The sequence below is a fragment of the Rana temporaria genome, chromosome 2, assembly GCF_905171775.1.
Source record: "Rana temporaria chromosome 2, aRanTem1.1, whole genome shotgun sequence".
In the NCBI taxonomy this organism is placed as follows: domain Eukaryota; kingdom Metazoa; phylum Chordata; class Amphibia; order Anura; family Ranidae; genus Rana; species Rana temporaria.
In genome coordinates this window covers 508,020,906-508,037,397 of record NC_053490.1, presented here as the reverse complement: position 1 = coordinate 508,037,397, position 16,492 = coordinate 508,020,906, and the positions used below count along the sequence as shown (strand labels likewise).

General features: G+C 49.8%; 1 protein-coding gene across 1 annotated transcript in view; it reads left to right on the top strand.

Moving 5' to 3' along the window:
- SETD4 (SET domain containing 4) overlaps window positions 1-16,492 on the top strand; it is a 70,099-nt gene that overhangs the window by 40,659 nt on the left and 12,948 nt on the right. The window contains exon 8 of the mRNA XM_040338945.1: window positions 221-302. Coding sequence (XP_040194879.1) covers window positions 221-302 — 82 coding nt within the window. The remainder of the gene's footprint in view (window positions 1-220; window positions 303-16,492) is intronic.

Below are 16,492 nucleotides of genomic sequence, written 5' to 3'. Positions count from 1 at the left end.
AACGCATTCACTAAGGTCTGGGAAAAATGCGTTCAACTGCACTTGCAAGGTGTGCAGTCTATTTGTCTTTAGTAAATCCACCCCATATTGTCACTGCTTTACAAAAACGATAGGCTAGTGTAATTGTGACCTGTAGCAGCCACTGCAGATATACACATTTTCTTTTGACCGTTTTTCCTAGCTGTTCTGACAGTGTTTTGTTGTTCTCAACTATTTGTAGATGTCATCCTCCAGTTTTTATCTCGCACAGACAAACAGCTACAGAAGAAATGGTCACTACTGAAGGAAAATGGATTTTTAGAGTAAGTTGAGGGTTCTGCTGGTTGCATTGAAATTAAAGTGATTTCAAAAGTTTTCTTTAACCACTTAAGCCCCGGACCATTTTGCAGCGAAATGCGCAGGCCAGGTTTTGCGATTCGGCACTGCGTCGCCTTAACAGACAATTGTGCGACGTGGCTCCCAAACAAAATTGGCGTCCTTGTTTCCCCACAAATAGAGCTTTCTTTTGGTGGTATTTGATCACCTCTGCGGTTTTTATTTTTTGCGCTATAAACAAAAATAGAGCGACAATTTTGAAAAAAATTCAATATTTTTTACTTTTTGCTGTAATAAATATCCCCCAAACACATATATAAAAAAAAAAAATTTCCTCAGTTTAGGCCGATACGTATTCTTCTACCTATTTTTGGTAAAAAAAATCGCAATAATCGTTTATCGATTGGTTTGCGCAAAATTTATAGCGTTTACAAAATAGGGGATAGTTTTATTGCATTTTTATAAAAAAATTTTTTTACTACTATTGGCGGCGATCAGCGATTTTTTTTCGTGACTGCGACATTATGGCGGACACTTCGGACAATTTTGACACATTTTTGGGACCATTGTCATTTTCACAGCAAAAAATGCATTTAAATTGCATTGTTTATTGTGAAAATGACAGTTGCAGTTTGGAAGTTAACCACAGGGGGCGCTGTAGGAGTTAGGGTTCACCTAGTGTGTGTTTACAACTGTAGGGGGGTGTGGCTGTAGGACTGACGTCAACGAATAGCCGTGCCGTCGTCCCCGATCGCTCCCCGAGGGAATCCGCCCGCCGCACGCAGCGGAGGGGGTCCCGATCGGACCCCCCACCCGCTAGAAGGCAAGGACGTATAAATACGCCCATCTGCCTGTCCGTGCCATTTTGCGGACGTAAATAGTCGTGCGGCGGGCGTTAAGGGGTTAAAGTGGTTGTAATCGCATACTAGCTCATTATGAAATACTTACCTTAGATTGAAGCTGTTGCAGTGGCCCCGCAAATCATGGTGACTGGCAACATATCTCCCTGAGTTATTTGCAGGTTTGCGGGCTCCGGCGCTGTGATTGACCTGAGCTGCAATGACGTCACTCTCGCGCATGTGCGTGGGAGCCGCCGGTCACGACACGGCTGCTAAAGAAACGGCACGAGCGTTTTGTTTCTTCAGTGTGCATGCGCCAACGTTGGAGCAATCGTATATAGTAAATATCTCCTAAACCATGTAGGTTTAGGAGATATTTACAGTACCTACAGGTAAGTTTTATTATAGGCTTACCTTTAGGTACAAATGGTGTAACTAGGTTTATACAACATTTTATACATACCTACTCTGTGCAATAGTTTTGCACAGAGCAGCCCTGATCCTCCCCTTCTCAGGCCCCCCACCGTTGCTCCTGGCTCCCCCCCCCCATAGAAAGCCGCTTTCTATGGGGGCACTCGTGCAGGATCACTCCCAAGCCACCCTTGGCAACAGAATTTTTTTTACCTAATGCAAAAAACTTAGAGTCGTTTCAGGCTCCTTCAGAAAAAATAGAAGTCACAAGCTACAAATATTGTAGCTGCCAACATTTAATGTTAGGTCATTTACCTGTCCAGGAATCCAGCAGTGTCCTCACCTGAGCTGATTTTTCAATCGGCTATTGGATGCTGGCGCCCCCATCTAGTCTAACGGAAACTGGCAGTGACGAATTGACCCTAAACCCCAACATCAGAAGTCATATAACAAAGTATGTTAATAAAATGTTAAACAATACTGTGTGAAAATGAAATCACAATTAGTAGTGACGCTTTAAACAAATTCAGTATAGTGTCCATAATAATAATGTCCATAAAATCTGATCATTTTTCTCTATCGTACATCACGGGACACAGAGCGGCATTCATTACTATATGGGTTATATGGAGTACCTTCAGGTGATGGACACTGGCAATCTCAAACAGGAAATGCCCCTCCCTATATAACCCCCTCCCATAGGAGGAGTACCTCAGTTTTTACGCCAGTGTCTTAGGTGTTGGTCATGGTTTAGCTTGCCTCCGCATCCTTGGGATTAGGTGAGCTAACCGGTTCTGTCCAAAGGCCTCAGCGCTAAAGTGGTCAGTAACCGAAACCCTTGGGGTATAGCCCATAATGCTTTTCTTTTTAGAGAGCTGGACCCTGGGCCCAGAACTTAGAAACCTTTGGGGGCCTAATGTTTCTGTTGCCAGGGTGCTATATGGGCCCAGGACAGTGGATCCTTCATAGGAACCCAGGGCCTGATGGGGGAAGATTGGGCCTCTTGCTTGGCAAAGTCCTGCGGCATGGAGCAGGTAAGTGAGGGGAAAACTTGCGGAACTTGGTTCTTAGCAGGTTTTTTCTGGGGGGTCACAGGGGACATGCCTAAAGTTATGCGCTGCATCTGGCAAAGCAAGTCACATATCTTAATGATAGGATGGCTCTATGTGTTTTTCCCCATAAGAAGTGACCTCCCTGGTAGTGTTGAAAAGCATTGAGTATGGCTGTGTGTGTGTGTGTGTTCAGAGAGCTGTGCTTACCTGCAAGCCTCCAGGCGATGCTGCATCGGTTCTTCCTCCTTAGCCTGGATGACAGGCAAACGCTGGCCTCCTCGTGGGCTCCCTTCCCCCCACCCCCCCCCCGTCGGCGGGCGCGTGCGCGTCCCCGTGTTATAGGCGCAATTTTGCGCCGTTAGCTGAGGGGGGAAGGGCGGGTCAGTTAGTTTAAGGAAGGGGCGGCCCTTCCTTTTCGTTCCATCAGCTCAGTCTATACTGGAACTGAGGAGGAAGAGACCAGAGCGGCAGCACGGGGCGCCGAGGACACACAGTGGCCAGAAAAGATATTACAGTCTTCATAAGACTGTCTTCAAGCCTAGAAATAGGCTGTTCTTTTCTATCTCAGTAGTTTTTTCTTGGCAATACTACTAAGGGGGACAGAATGTTTTTTCTTTCTTGGATTTAAAAAAAAAAAAAAAAAAAAAAAAAAAAGAAAAGTAAAAGATCCATCAAGGGGAGAGAAGGCATTTTTTATCCCCCAAACAGGTGTTTGGGCAATTAACTATTTATAGTTCCAAATACCGATAAGTTAGCAGGCGTACCTCGGTATTGTACCATGGCATCCGGGTCAGAGGGTACAAGAGGTGGGGATTCCCCCAGAGAGTCTGAGGTCTCGGACAAAGTTATGCCGCTGCTTTCCCGAGAGGGAGCCTTGGGGCCATCGGGATCTGGGGCTGGAGCTGACTCGGGTCAGTCCAACCCTAAGATGGTCACGGACGAGGTATTACTCACCTCTTTAAAAGAGATGGAAAAAAGAATGGAAAAAATGATAGCCATGGCTATGCGGGGCAGAAAACGGAATAGATCTCCGTCGCCCGAGCGTGGACCCTCAGAAGAGGAGGTCCTTTCCTCAGGGGAATTGGACGACCTCTTGGACAAGGACCAAGTAGGTTCGGGGATCGAGGATCCGGATACAGGGGAGTCTGGAGCAGTCTCCCAAGGGGAGAGCTGGTGGGTTCAAGCCTTAACGGACTTGGTCCATAGTGCATTCAACTTGCCAGTACCAGATCTCCAAGTATCGACGGTTTCAGCTTTGGGCTCACTAAGGGCGCCTCAAAACAACGCAGTGTTTCCGATCCATCCTCTGCTAGAGGAAGTTTTGTTCCAAGATTGGAGCAAGCCAGATAAGATCTTTTTACCACCTAAAAGATTCTCTGCCCTATATCCTATGGAAGATAAATTTTCCAAGAGATGGGCTACCCCTGCGGTGGACGCAGCCATCTCATGTGTTAACAAATCTTTAACATGCCCTGTAGAAAACATACAGGTGTTCAAGGATCCGGTTGATAAACGCTTGGAAGCACTACTTAAAAACTCCTTCACTACTGCAGGGGCAGTAGTGCAGCCAGCTGTGGCTGCGATTGGGGTTGCTCAAGCATTATCGGATCAAACTAAGCAGATGCTTAAACTTATTCCTGCCCAGCAGGCAGAAGAATTTTCGGATGTCCCTAGGGCCATACGCTTTACGGTAGACGCGATTAAGGATTCTATCCAGCAAGCGTCACGTTTATCGTTATCCCTTATCCATATGAGAAGACTCTTATGGTTAAAGAGCTGGGAGGCCGAGCCCCCATGCAAGAAGCTCCTGGTAGGGTTCCCCTTCCATGGAGGACGACTCTTCGGAGAAGACCTGGATACATTCAGACCATTTCAAGCGGCAAAAGCACTCTTTTGCCAACTAAGAAGAAGTTTCAGGGGCCTGCGTTTAAACGACAGTACTCCCCTGGGCAGGGGCCCTCTAATGCCAAGCAGTATCGACGGCCTCCTGCGAAAGCAAACTTCAGCTTCAACAGCAAATCGCAGGGACAGGCTGCTAGAGGCAGGAAGCAGTGGTTTCGCAAACCAGCAAAACCAGCCTCCAAGCCGACCTTATGAAGGGGCGCCCCCACCCACGAAGGTGGGGGGAAGGCTGCGTCTCTTTTCAGAGGTTTGGGAAGCCAGCATTCCCGACAAGTGGGTACGGTCTTCCGTGGCCACGGGCTACAAATTAGACTTCCTAAGGTTTCCTCCTCCTCATTTCCAGGAGTCAAGAATTCCAAACGATCCGGAGAAGGGAGCCGCATTAATGACGGCATTAAATCATCTACTCTCCCAGGAAGTAATAGTAGAGGTACCAGTCCTGGAACAGGGGCTGGGTTTCTACTCCAACCTATTCATCATCCCCAAGTCCAATGGAGATGTCAGGCCAATTTTGGACCTAAAGATGGTAAATGCATACCTAAAAGTCCACTCATTTCGGATGGAATCCGTGCGGTCAGCAGCTGCCACACTCCAAAAGGACGACTTCATGGCGTCCATAGACATAAAGGATGCCTACCTTCATGTTCCAATTTATCAGCCACATCAAAGATATCTACGCTTTATGGTGGCTTCGCGTCATTTCCAATTCGTGGCGCTTCCCTTCGGGTTGGCTACGGCCCCCCGGGTGTTCACGAAGGTCCTAGCTCCAATCCTAGCCAAGCTAAGGATCCAAGGGGTCACGATCCTAGCATACCTGGACGACCTCCTAGTCATAGATCACTCGTCTCCTGGCTTGGAACGAGCAGTGGCCCTCACGGTCCAATACCTCGAGAGGTTCGGCTGGGTCCTAAATCGAGAAAAGTCAGCATTCCAGCCCACAAGGCAGTTGGAATATCTCGGCATGAGGTTAGACACAGAACAACAAAGGGTGTTTCTACCTCTGATGAAGGTCAAAGCCATCAAGGAATTAATCCTACTGGTTCTAAGCAAGAAAGAACCGACTATTCGCCTATGTATGAGGTTACTAGGCAAGATGGTGGCCACATTCGAGGCGGTACCGTACGCCCAGAGCCACACTCGCATCCTGCAGGCAGCCATCCTGTCAGCATGGAGCAGGAGGCCACAGGCCTTGGATATCCCGTTGCCGCTCTCATCAAGAGTCCGACAAAGTCTGTGTTAGTGGTTAGACCCTCAGAATCTACTGAAGGGGAAGTCTTTCAGCCCAGTGGCTTGGAAGATAGTGACCACAGACGCCAGCCTGATGGGCTGGGGAGCAATTTTGGATGGTTGCACTCGCCAAGGTACTTGGGCAAAGCCAGAGAGGCAGTTGCCCATCAACATCTTGGAGCTCAGAGCTGCTCGACTAGCCCTCAGGGCTTGGACGTCCAAATTGCAGGGGTTCCCGGTGAGAATTCAATCAGACAATGCCACGGCCGTGGCATACATAAATCACCAAGGGGGAACCAGGAGTCAAGCCGCTCAGAGAGAGGTGAGCTTGATTCTCCTATGGGCAGAGGCTCATGTGCCCTGCATATCGGCAATATTCATTCCAGGAGTGGACAACCTTCAGGCGGACTTCTTAAGTCGCCAGACTCTGTTGCCGGGGGAATGGTCTCTACATCCACAAATCTTTCAAGCACTCTGCCAAAAATGGGGAGTGCCGGACGTGGATGTCATGGCATCGAGACTCAACAAGAAGCTAGACAGGTTCATATCCCGCTCAAGGGATCCGATGGCCTGCGGAACCGATGCGCTGGTTTGCCCTTGGCATCAGTTCAAACTTCTTTATGCTTTTCCCCCGCTCCAGTTACTACCCCGCCTGCTGCGCAGGATCAGGGTGGAGCACATACCAGTCATCCTGGTAGCTCCAGCATGGCCCAGAAGGGCATGGTATTCACTAATCCTAAAGATGGTAGTGGGAGACCCTTGGACTCTTCCTCTACGGCCAGACCTGCTATCGCAAGGTCCGATCCTCCACCCTGCCTTACGGCATCTAAATTTGACGGCCTGGAAGCTGAATCCCTGATTCTCAGGGGTAGAGGTCTGTCTCAGAAAGTAATCTCTACCCTAATCAGAGCCAGGAAACCGGTCTCTAGGGTGATTTATTACAGGGTCTGGAAGGCCTATGTAGGCTGGTGTGAGTCCAAGCTATGGCTTTCTCGCAAGTTTACCATCGATAGAGTATTACGTTTTCTCCAGCTAGGAGTGGATAAAGGATTGGCATTAAGCACAATCAAAGGACAGATTTCAGCTTTGTCAGTGTGGTTTCAGCGGCCGCTGGCCACCCACTCGCTGGTTAAGACCTTCCTTCAAGGGGTCTTACCCGCCTTGCCCGTGGGATTTAAATCTTGTTCTGTCAAGTTTACAGAAACAACCGTTTGAGCCATTGGCTGAAATTCCTTTGGTTTTACTGACAAGGAAGTTAGTATTTTTGGTCGCCATAGTTTCCGCCAGAAGAGTATCGGAACTGGCAGCCTTATCCTGTAAGGAACCATATCTTATTTTTCATAAGGACAAGGTCGTTCTCCGCCCTCATCCTTCCTTCCTACCGAAGGTTATATCCAGTTTTCATCTAAACCAGGATTTGGTATTACCATCCTTCTTTCCTAAACCTACTTCCAAAAAGGAAGGGTTGCTGCATACCTTGGATATTGTCAGGGCCATGAAGGCCTATCTTGAAGCTACAGAGAAGATCCGGAAAACGGATGTGTTGTTCATTTTACCGGATGGGCCCAAGAAGGGGCAGGCAGCTGCAAAATCCACCATCTCAAGGTGGATTAAGCAGTTAATCACTCAGGCCTACGGCTTGAAAGGGTTGCCTCCTCCGTTATCATTAAAGGCTCATTCTACTAGGGCAGGGGTCTCCAAACTACGGCCCGCGGGCCACATCCGGCCCGCCAGGCCATTTATTCCGGCCCGCAGCGTGAATCCTTAGTTCCCCTGTTAGTTGTGGAACCTGCGCTGCATATTCGCCCCAGGCAATATGCAGCGCAGGTCCCGCAATCCCTCCCGGCGTCTCACTGTGTGTGTTGGCTGCTGGCTGGGACCACGGCATCCCAGCAGCCAATGAGGTGTTTAGGGCAGACCTGTTGCCGCCTCCCTGCTCCCGCCTCCCGCCTCGCTGTTAACCAGTAACGAGTGTGTAATACCAGCGGGGCGGGAGTCGGGAGATGCAGCAGGTCTGCAGTGCACAGCCAGTGATGGAGAGTGGAGACGCGCTGGACAAATGCAAGGAGGGGGGCTTATACACTTGTGTGGGGGTGGGTTGAATGGCGCTGATGGGGCACAAACATCTGGGGGCTGATGACTCTGATGGGGACACACGTGGAGGGGGTTTTTCATACTGATGGGGACACAAATTTTGGGGGACTGATGACTCTGCTGGGGACACACGTGGAGGGGGTTTTTCATACTGATGGGGACACAAATTTTGGGGGACTGATGACTCTGCTGGGGACACACGTGGAGGGGGGGTTGTAGACTGATGGGGGCACAAATGTTGGGGGGCTGATGACTCTGATGGGGACACAAATGTGGGGGGGGCTGATGACTCTGATGGGGACATAAATGGGGGGGGGGGGGCTGATGACTGATGGGACATAAATATGGGGGGGGGGGGTGATGACTCAGATGGGGACATAAATGTGGGGGGGGGGGGTGATGACTCTGATGGGGACACAAATATCTGTGGGGTTTGATGGGGACACAAATGTGGGGGTGCTGGTGGCTCTTATGGGGACACAAACATGTGAGGAGGGGGGCTGATGGCTCTAATGGTGACACAAATATGCAGGCGGGGGTGGGCTGTGATGGGGACACAAATGTGCAGGGAGACTCGGATAAATGATGGGGGGGCTCTAATGGGGACACCAATTTTTGGGGATACTGATGGGGAAACAGATGAATGCGGAGACTGATGGGGACACAGATGAATGGGGACACAGATGAATGGGGACACAGATGAATGGGGACACAGATGAATGGCGACACAGATGATGGGGACACAGATGAATGGGGACACAGATGATGGGGACACAGATGATGGGGACACAGATGATGGGGACACAGATGATGGGGACACAGATGATGGGGACACAGATGAATGGGGACACAGATGAATGGGGACACAGATGAATGGGGACACAGATGAATGGGGACACAGATAAATGGGGACACAGATGAATGGGAAGACTGATGGGGACACAGATGAATGGGAAGACTGATGGGAACACAGATGAATGGGGAAACTGATGGGGACACAGGTGGATGGGGACACAGGTGGATGGGGACACAGGTGAATGGGGACACAGATGAATGGGAAGACTGATGGGGACACAGATGAATGGGGACACAGATGAATGGGGACACAGATGAATGGGGACACAGATGATGGGGACACAGATGAATGCGGAGACTGATGGGGACACAGATGAATGGGGACACAGATGAATGGGAAGACTGATGGGGACACAGATGAATGGGAAGTCTGATGGGGACACATATGAATGGGGACACAGATGAATGGGGACACAGATGAATGGGGACACAGATGAATGGGGACACAGATGAATGGGGACACAGATGAATGGGGACACAGATGAATGGGGACACAGATAAATGGGGACACAGATAAATGGGGACACAGATAAATGGGGACACAGATGAATGGGAAGACTGATGGGGACACAGATGAATGGGAAGACTGATGGGGACACAGATGAATGGGAAGACTGATGGGAACACAGATGAATGGGGAAACTGATGGGGACACAGGTGGATGGGGACACAGGTGGATGGGGACACAGGTGAATGGGGACACAGATGAATGGGAAGACTGATGGGGACACAGATGAATGGGGACACAGATGAATGGGGACACAGATGAATGGGGACACAGATGATGGGGACACAGATGAATGCGGAGACTGATGGGGACACAGATGAATGGGGACACAGATGAATGGGAAGACTGATGGGGACACAGATGAATGGGAAGACTGATGGGGACACATATGAATGGGGACACAGATGAATGGGGACACAGATGAATGGGGACACAGATGAATGGGGACACAGATGAATGGGGACACAGATGAATGGGGACACAGATGAATGGGGACACAGATAAATGGGGACACAGATAAATGGGGACACAGATAAATGGGGACACAGATAAATGGGGACACAGATAAATGGGGACACAGATGAATGGGAAGACTGATGGGGACACAGATGAATGGGAAGACTGATGGGGACACAGATGAATGGGGACACAGATGAATGGGAAGACTGATGGGGACACAGATGTATGGGGACACAGATGAATGGAAAGACTGATGGGGACACAGGTGGATGGGGAAACTGATGGATGGGGACACAGATGGATGGGGAAACTGATGGATGGGGACACAGATGGATGGGGAAAATGATGGGGACACAGATGAATGGGGAGACTGATGGGGACACAGATGAATGGGAGACTGATGGGGACACAGATGAATGGGGAGACTGATGGATGGGGAGACTGATGGGGACACAGATGAATGGGGAGACTGATGGGGACACAGATGATGGTGACACAGTTGGATGGGGAGACTGATGGGGACACAGATGAATGGGGAGACTGATGGGGACACAGATGAATGGGGAGACTGATGGGGACACAGATGATGGTGACACAGTTGGATGGGGAGACTGATGGGGACACAGATGAATGGGGAGACTGATGGATGGGGAGACTGATGGGGACACAGATGAATGGGGAGACTGATGGGGACACAGATGATGGTGACACAGTTGGATGGGGAGACTGATGGGGACACAGATGAATGGGGAGACTGATGGATGGGGAGACTGATGGGGACACAGATGAATGGGGAGACTGATGGGGACACAGATGATGGTGACACAGTTGGATGGGGAGACTGATGGGGACACAGATGAATGGGGACACTGATGGGGACACAGATGATGGTGACACAGTTGGGTGGGGAGACTGATGGGGACACAGATGAATGGGGAGACTGATGGGGACACAGATGATGGTGACACAGTTGGATGGGGAGACTGATGGGGACACAGATGAATGGGGACACAGATGAGGACACAGATGAATGGAGAGACTGATGGGGACACAGATGGATGGGGACACAGATGATGGTGACACAGATGAATGGAGAGACTGATGGTGACACAGATGATGGTGACACGGATGTAAAGCCTCATGCACGCTGGAAGTTTAGCCCCGCTGCATGATGCTCCAGCGTTTAGGTGCCAGCAAAGAATAGAGGAGCACCATTCAATCTTGCTGTCAGCAGTAAGTCAAATTCTATTCTATTTCTACTGTGGATTTATTTATAAATTATGTTTCCGGCCCGCGAATATGTGTAAAATATAGAATGTGGCCCTCGAAGTAAAAAGTTTGGAGACCCCTGTACTAGGGCCATGGGCGCCTCCTGGGCAGCACACCACCAGATCTCTATGGCTCAAGTTTGCAAGGCGGCAACCTGGTCTTCTGTCCACACGTTTACAAAATTCTACCAGTTGGACGTAAGAAGGAATACTGATACAGCCTTTGGGCAGGCAGTGCTGCAGGCTGCAGTTTGAGACCCTCGGATTCCGGGGGCTCCCCTTTTTTGAGTTAAATTTAAAATTTAAAATTATTTTTCTCAACTAAGTTGGATTTATTATGATTTGAGTATATTTCTAAATTAAATCCTTTTGTCTTGGAGATGTTCTCCCTCCCCTCATTGTAAGCATTGCTTTGGGACATCCCATATAGTAATGAATATGCCGCTCTGTGTCCCGTGATGTACGATAGAGAAAAAGAGATTTTTAATACAGCTTACCTGTAAAATCTTTTTCTTGGAGTACATCACGGGACACAGAGCTCCCACCCCTCTTTTGGGGACCATTTTGGGAGGCATACTGCTTGCTACAAAACTAAGGTACTCCTCCTATGGGAGGGGGTTATATAGGGAGGGGCATTTCCTGTTTGAGATTGCCAGTGTCCATCACCTGAAGGTACTCCATATAACCCATATAGTAATGAATATGCCGCTCTGTGTCCCGTGATGTACTCCAAGAAAAAGATTTTACAGGTAAGCTGTATTAAAAATCTCTTTTTTCCAGTGTACTCGGCTTAATGTGCTTTTATTATGCGATATTACTTCACACCCAATGTGCTCATGTGAATAAATCACTCACCGGAACACAATGACCTCTTTAGCTAAAAAGTAGGTCGCTTGTCTCTTTAAATCCTCCTCTACTTATATGTGATAGCGGGTGTCCACTACATCAGTCATATTGGACCCTTTAAATATGGCCAAACGATTTTGCTGCAAAGTATTCCTCTTGCTTACACAAAGTTTAGATATCTGTCCAATCGTGTCTCCTCCACTCCACCATAGAAAATCAAGACATAGGGCCAGATTCATAAAGACTTACGACGGGCGTATCAGTAGATACGCCGTCGTAAGTCCGAATCCGCGCCGTCGCAACTTTAACCACTTAAGCCCCGGACCAATATGCTGCCTAAAGACCCAAGGGGCCAAATTCTCAAAAACTCTGCGTAACTTAAATTTCAGCAGTTAAGTTACACTGACTTAAAATTTCTACCTAAGTGCCTGATCGTCAAAGCACTTAGGTAGAAATTACACGCTGTGTAACTTAAGTGCCGCCGTCGTAAGGCGGTCCTCCTCTCCTGGGGGCGTTTAAAATTTAAATGAGGCGCGCTCCCGCGCCGGCCGTACTGCGCATGCGTGTGACGTAATTTTCCCGACGTGCAGCGCGCGAACGTAATTAACGCCGGTCGGCTTTGAGAATTTCGACGGGACACTAAAGTTGCGACGGGTGAAAAAAAAAGACGCGCCGGGAAAACAATTAATTATAAAAAAAAATGACAGCGTCGCTCAGCATGCATTCCTGAGAGGGAGAACTCCATGCCAATTTTCAAAGAAAAAAACGGCATGGGTTCCCCCCCCAGGAGCATACCAGGCCCTTAGGTCTGGTATGGGTTGTAAGGAGACCCCCCCACGCCGAAAAATTGACGTAGGGGGTCCCCCTACAATCCATACCAGACCCGTATCCAAAGCACGCTACCCGGCCGGCCAGGAATGGGAGTGGGGATGAGCGAGCGTCCCCCCCCCTCCTGAGCCGTGCCAGGCCGCATGCCCTCAACATGGGGGGGTTGGGTGCTCTGGGGCAGGGGGGCGCACTGCGGGCCCCCCCACCCCAGAGCACCCTGTCCCCATGTTGATGAGGACAGGACCTCTTCCCGACAACCCTTGCCCTTGGTTGTCGGGGTCTGCGGGCGGAGGCTTATCGGAATCTGGGAGTCCCCTCAAATAAGGGGGCCCCCAGATACCGGCCCCCCACCCTAAGTGAATGGATATGGGGTACATCGTACCCCTATCCATTCACCTGTAGGCAAAAAGTAAAATGTAGTAAACACACAACACAAGGCTTTTTAAAATATTTTATTATTCTGCTCCGGATGCCCCCCCTGTCTTCGTTATTAGCTCAATTAGCAGGGGGGGCTTCTTCCGCTCTCCGGGGGTCTTCCACTCTCCGGGGGTCTTCTCCGCTCTCCGGGGGGGCTTCTCCGGACTCCGGGGGGCTTCTTCCATCTTCTCCCCTCTTCCGCTCTTGACTCGGCGAACCCCGGTTCTTCTGCAGCTCTCCGGTGCCTTCTTCTTCAGCGCTGGCTGCCTGCTATGTTTGTGTGTTAGCTCGATTTCAAACAGGCAGCCGGCGCGGTCTTCTGTGATGCCAGGGTCTTCTGGTCTTCTGTTCTTCCGATGTTGCCTCGTCGCCTGTTGTCGCTGTAATGATGGAAGCGCGCCTTGCATCCCATTTATATAGGCATCACCGTCCCATCATGCTCCGGTAGGTACCCACGTGGTGGGTGCACGTGGGTAGGCACCCACCACGTGGGTACCTACCGGAGCATGATGGGACGGTGATGCCTATATAAATGGGATGCAAGGCGCGCTTCCATCATTACAGCGACAACAGGCGACGAGGCAACATCGGAAGAACAGAAGACCAGAAGACCCTGGCGTCACAGAAGACCGCGCCGGCTGCCTGTTTGAAATCGAGCTAACACACAAACATAGCAGGCAGCCAGCGCTGAAGAAGAAGGCACCGGAGAGCTGCAGAAGAACCAGGGTTCGCCGAGTCAAGAGCGGAAGAGGGGAGAAGATGGAAGAAGCCCCCCGGAGTCCGGAGAAGCCCCCCCGGAGAGCGGAGAAGACCCCCGGAGAGTGGAAGACCCCCGGAGAGCGGAAGAAGCCCCCCCTGCTAATTGAGCTAATAACGAAGACAGGGGGGGCATCCGGAGCAGAATAATAAAATATTTTAAAAAGCCTTGTGTTGTGTGTTTACTACATTTTACTTTTTGCCTCCAGGTGAATGGATAGGGGTACGATGTACCCCATATCCATTCACTTAGGGTGGGGGGCCGGTATCTGGGGGCCCCCTTATTTGAGGGGACTCCCAGATTCCGATAAGCCTCCGCCCGCAGACCCCGACAACCAATGGCAAGGGTTGTCGGGAAGAGGTCCTGTCCTCATCAACATGGGGACAGGGTGCTCTGGGGTGGGGGGGCCCGCAGTGCGCCCCCCTGCCCCAGAGCACCCAACCCCCCCATGTTGAGGGCATGGGGCCTGGCACGGCTCAGGAGGGGGGGGGACGCTCGCTCGTCCCCACTCCCATTCCTGGCCGGCCGGGTAGCGTGCTTTGGATACGGGTCTGGTATGGATTGTAGGGGGACCCCCTACGTCAATTTTTCGGCGTGGGGGGGTCTCCTTACAACCCATACCAGACCTAAGGGCCTGGTATGCTCCTGGGGGGGAACCCATGCCGGTTTTGAATTTAAAAATTGCCGTGGAGTTCTCCCTCAGGAATGCATACCAAATGCCGTCGCTGGAATGGGCCTTTACAAGGTTTGGCTAACTTTCCACATTGTAAAACCAGCCCTAATTTTGCGCCGGCAAATTCGGAACTTAGGCAGAAATCAAAGTGCTGAAATGCTTTGAAAATCTGCTTAAGTCCTCATTTGCATACGCAAAGCTGGATTTCAATGAGAAATGCCCCCAGTGGCGGATGCGGTACTGCATCCTAAAATCTGACCGTGTAAGTGTCTTACACATGTCAGATTTTCTGCCTAACTTTGGAAAAAGCCTTTTGAGAATCGTTTCCAAAGTTAGGCACAGGGATACGCAGGCTGAACAGCAGTTAAGTCTGCGTATCTCTTTTGAGAATTTGGCCCAAGGTGTTTTTACAGTTCGGGACTGCGTCGCTTTAACAGACAATTGCGCGGTCGTGCGACGTGGCTCCCAAACAAAATTGGCGTCCTTTTTCCCCCACAAATAGAGCTTTCTTTTGGTGGTATTTGATCACATCTGCGATTTTTAGTTTTTGCGCTATAAACAAAAATAGAGCGACAATTTTGAAAAAAATGCAATATTTTTTACTTTTTGCTATAATAAATATCCCCCAAAAACATATATACAATTTTTTTTTCCTCAGTTTAGGCCGATACGTATTCTTCTACCTTTTTTTGGTAAAAAAAATCGCAATAATCGTTTATCGGTTGGTTTGCGCAAAATTTATAGCGTTTACAAAATAGGGGATAGTTTTATTGCATTTTTTTTTTTTTTTTACTACTAATGGCGGCGATCCGCGTTTTTTTTTCGTGACTGCGACATTATGGTGGACACTTCGGACAATTTTGACACATTTTTGGGACCATTGTCATTTTCACAGCAAAAAAAGCATTTAAATTGCATTCTTTATTGTGAAAATTACAGTTGCAGTTTGGGAGTTAAACACAGGGGGCGCTGTAACATTTAGTGTTCACTTGGTGTGTGTTTACAACTTATGGGGGGTGTGGCTGTAGGACTGACATCATCGATCGAGTCTCCCTAATAAAAGGGATCACTCGATCGATGCGCCGCCATAGTGAAGCACGGGGAAGCCGTGTTTACACACGGCTCTCCCCGTTCTTCAGCTCCGGGGAGCGATCGCGACGGAGCGGCTATAAACGAATAGCCGCGCCGTCGTCCCGGATCGCTCCCCAAGGCTTACCGACCTCCGCATGTACCGGGGGGGGGGGGGGGGTCCCGATCAGACCCCCGACCCACGTCAAGCAGAGGACGTACGTGCATGTGCCTGTCCGTGCCATTCTGCTGACGTATATTTACATGAGGAGGTCGGCAAGTGGTTAAGCGTATGCTCAAACTAAGATACGCTTAAATGTTGCTAAGATATGGCCGGCGTAAGTCTCCTACGCCGTCGTATCTTAACTGTCTATTTATGCTGGCCGCTAGGGGCGTGTACGCTGATTTACGCCTAGAATATGTAAATCAGCAAGATACGCCTATTCACGAACGTACGCCCGGCCGTCGCAGTAAAGATACGCCGTTTACGTAAGGCAATTTCAGGCGTAACGATAAACCACCAAAAACATGGCGCAGCCAATGTTAAGTATGGACGTCGGGACCGCGTCAAATTTTTCACGTTTTACGTCGTTTGCGTAACTTGTCCGTGAATAGGGCTGGGTGTAATTTACGTTCACGTCGAAACCAATGAGTCTTTGCGGCGTAATTTGGAGCATGCGCACTGGGATACATTTTACGTCGTTTGCGTAACTCGTCTGTGAATAGGGCTGGGTGTAATTTACGTTCACGTCGAAACCAATGAGTCTTTGCGGCGTAATTTGGAGCATGCGCACTGGGATACGTCCACGGACGACGCATGCGATGTTCGTTAGAAACGTCAAATACGTGGGGTCACTAGTATTTTGCATAGAACACGCCCCCAACCAGCCTATTTTGAATTAGGCGGGCTTACGCCGGCCCAGTTACACTGCGCCGCCGTAAGTTACAGGGCAACTTCTTTGTGAATACAGGA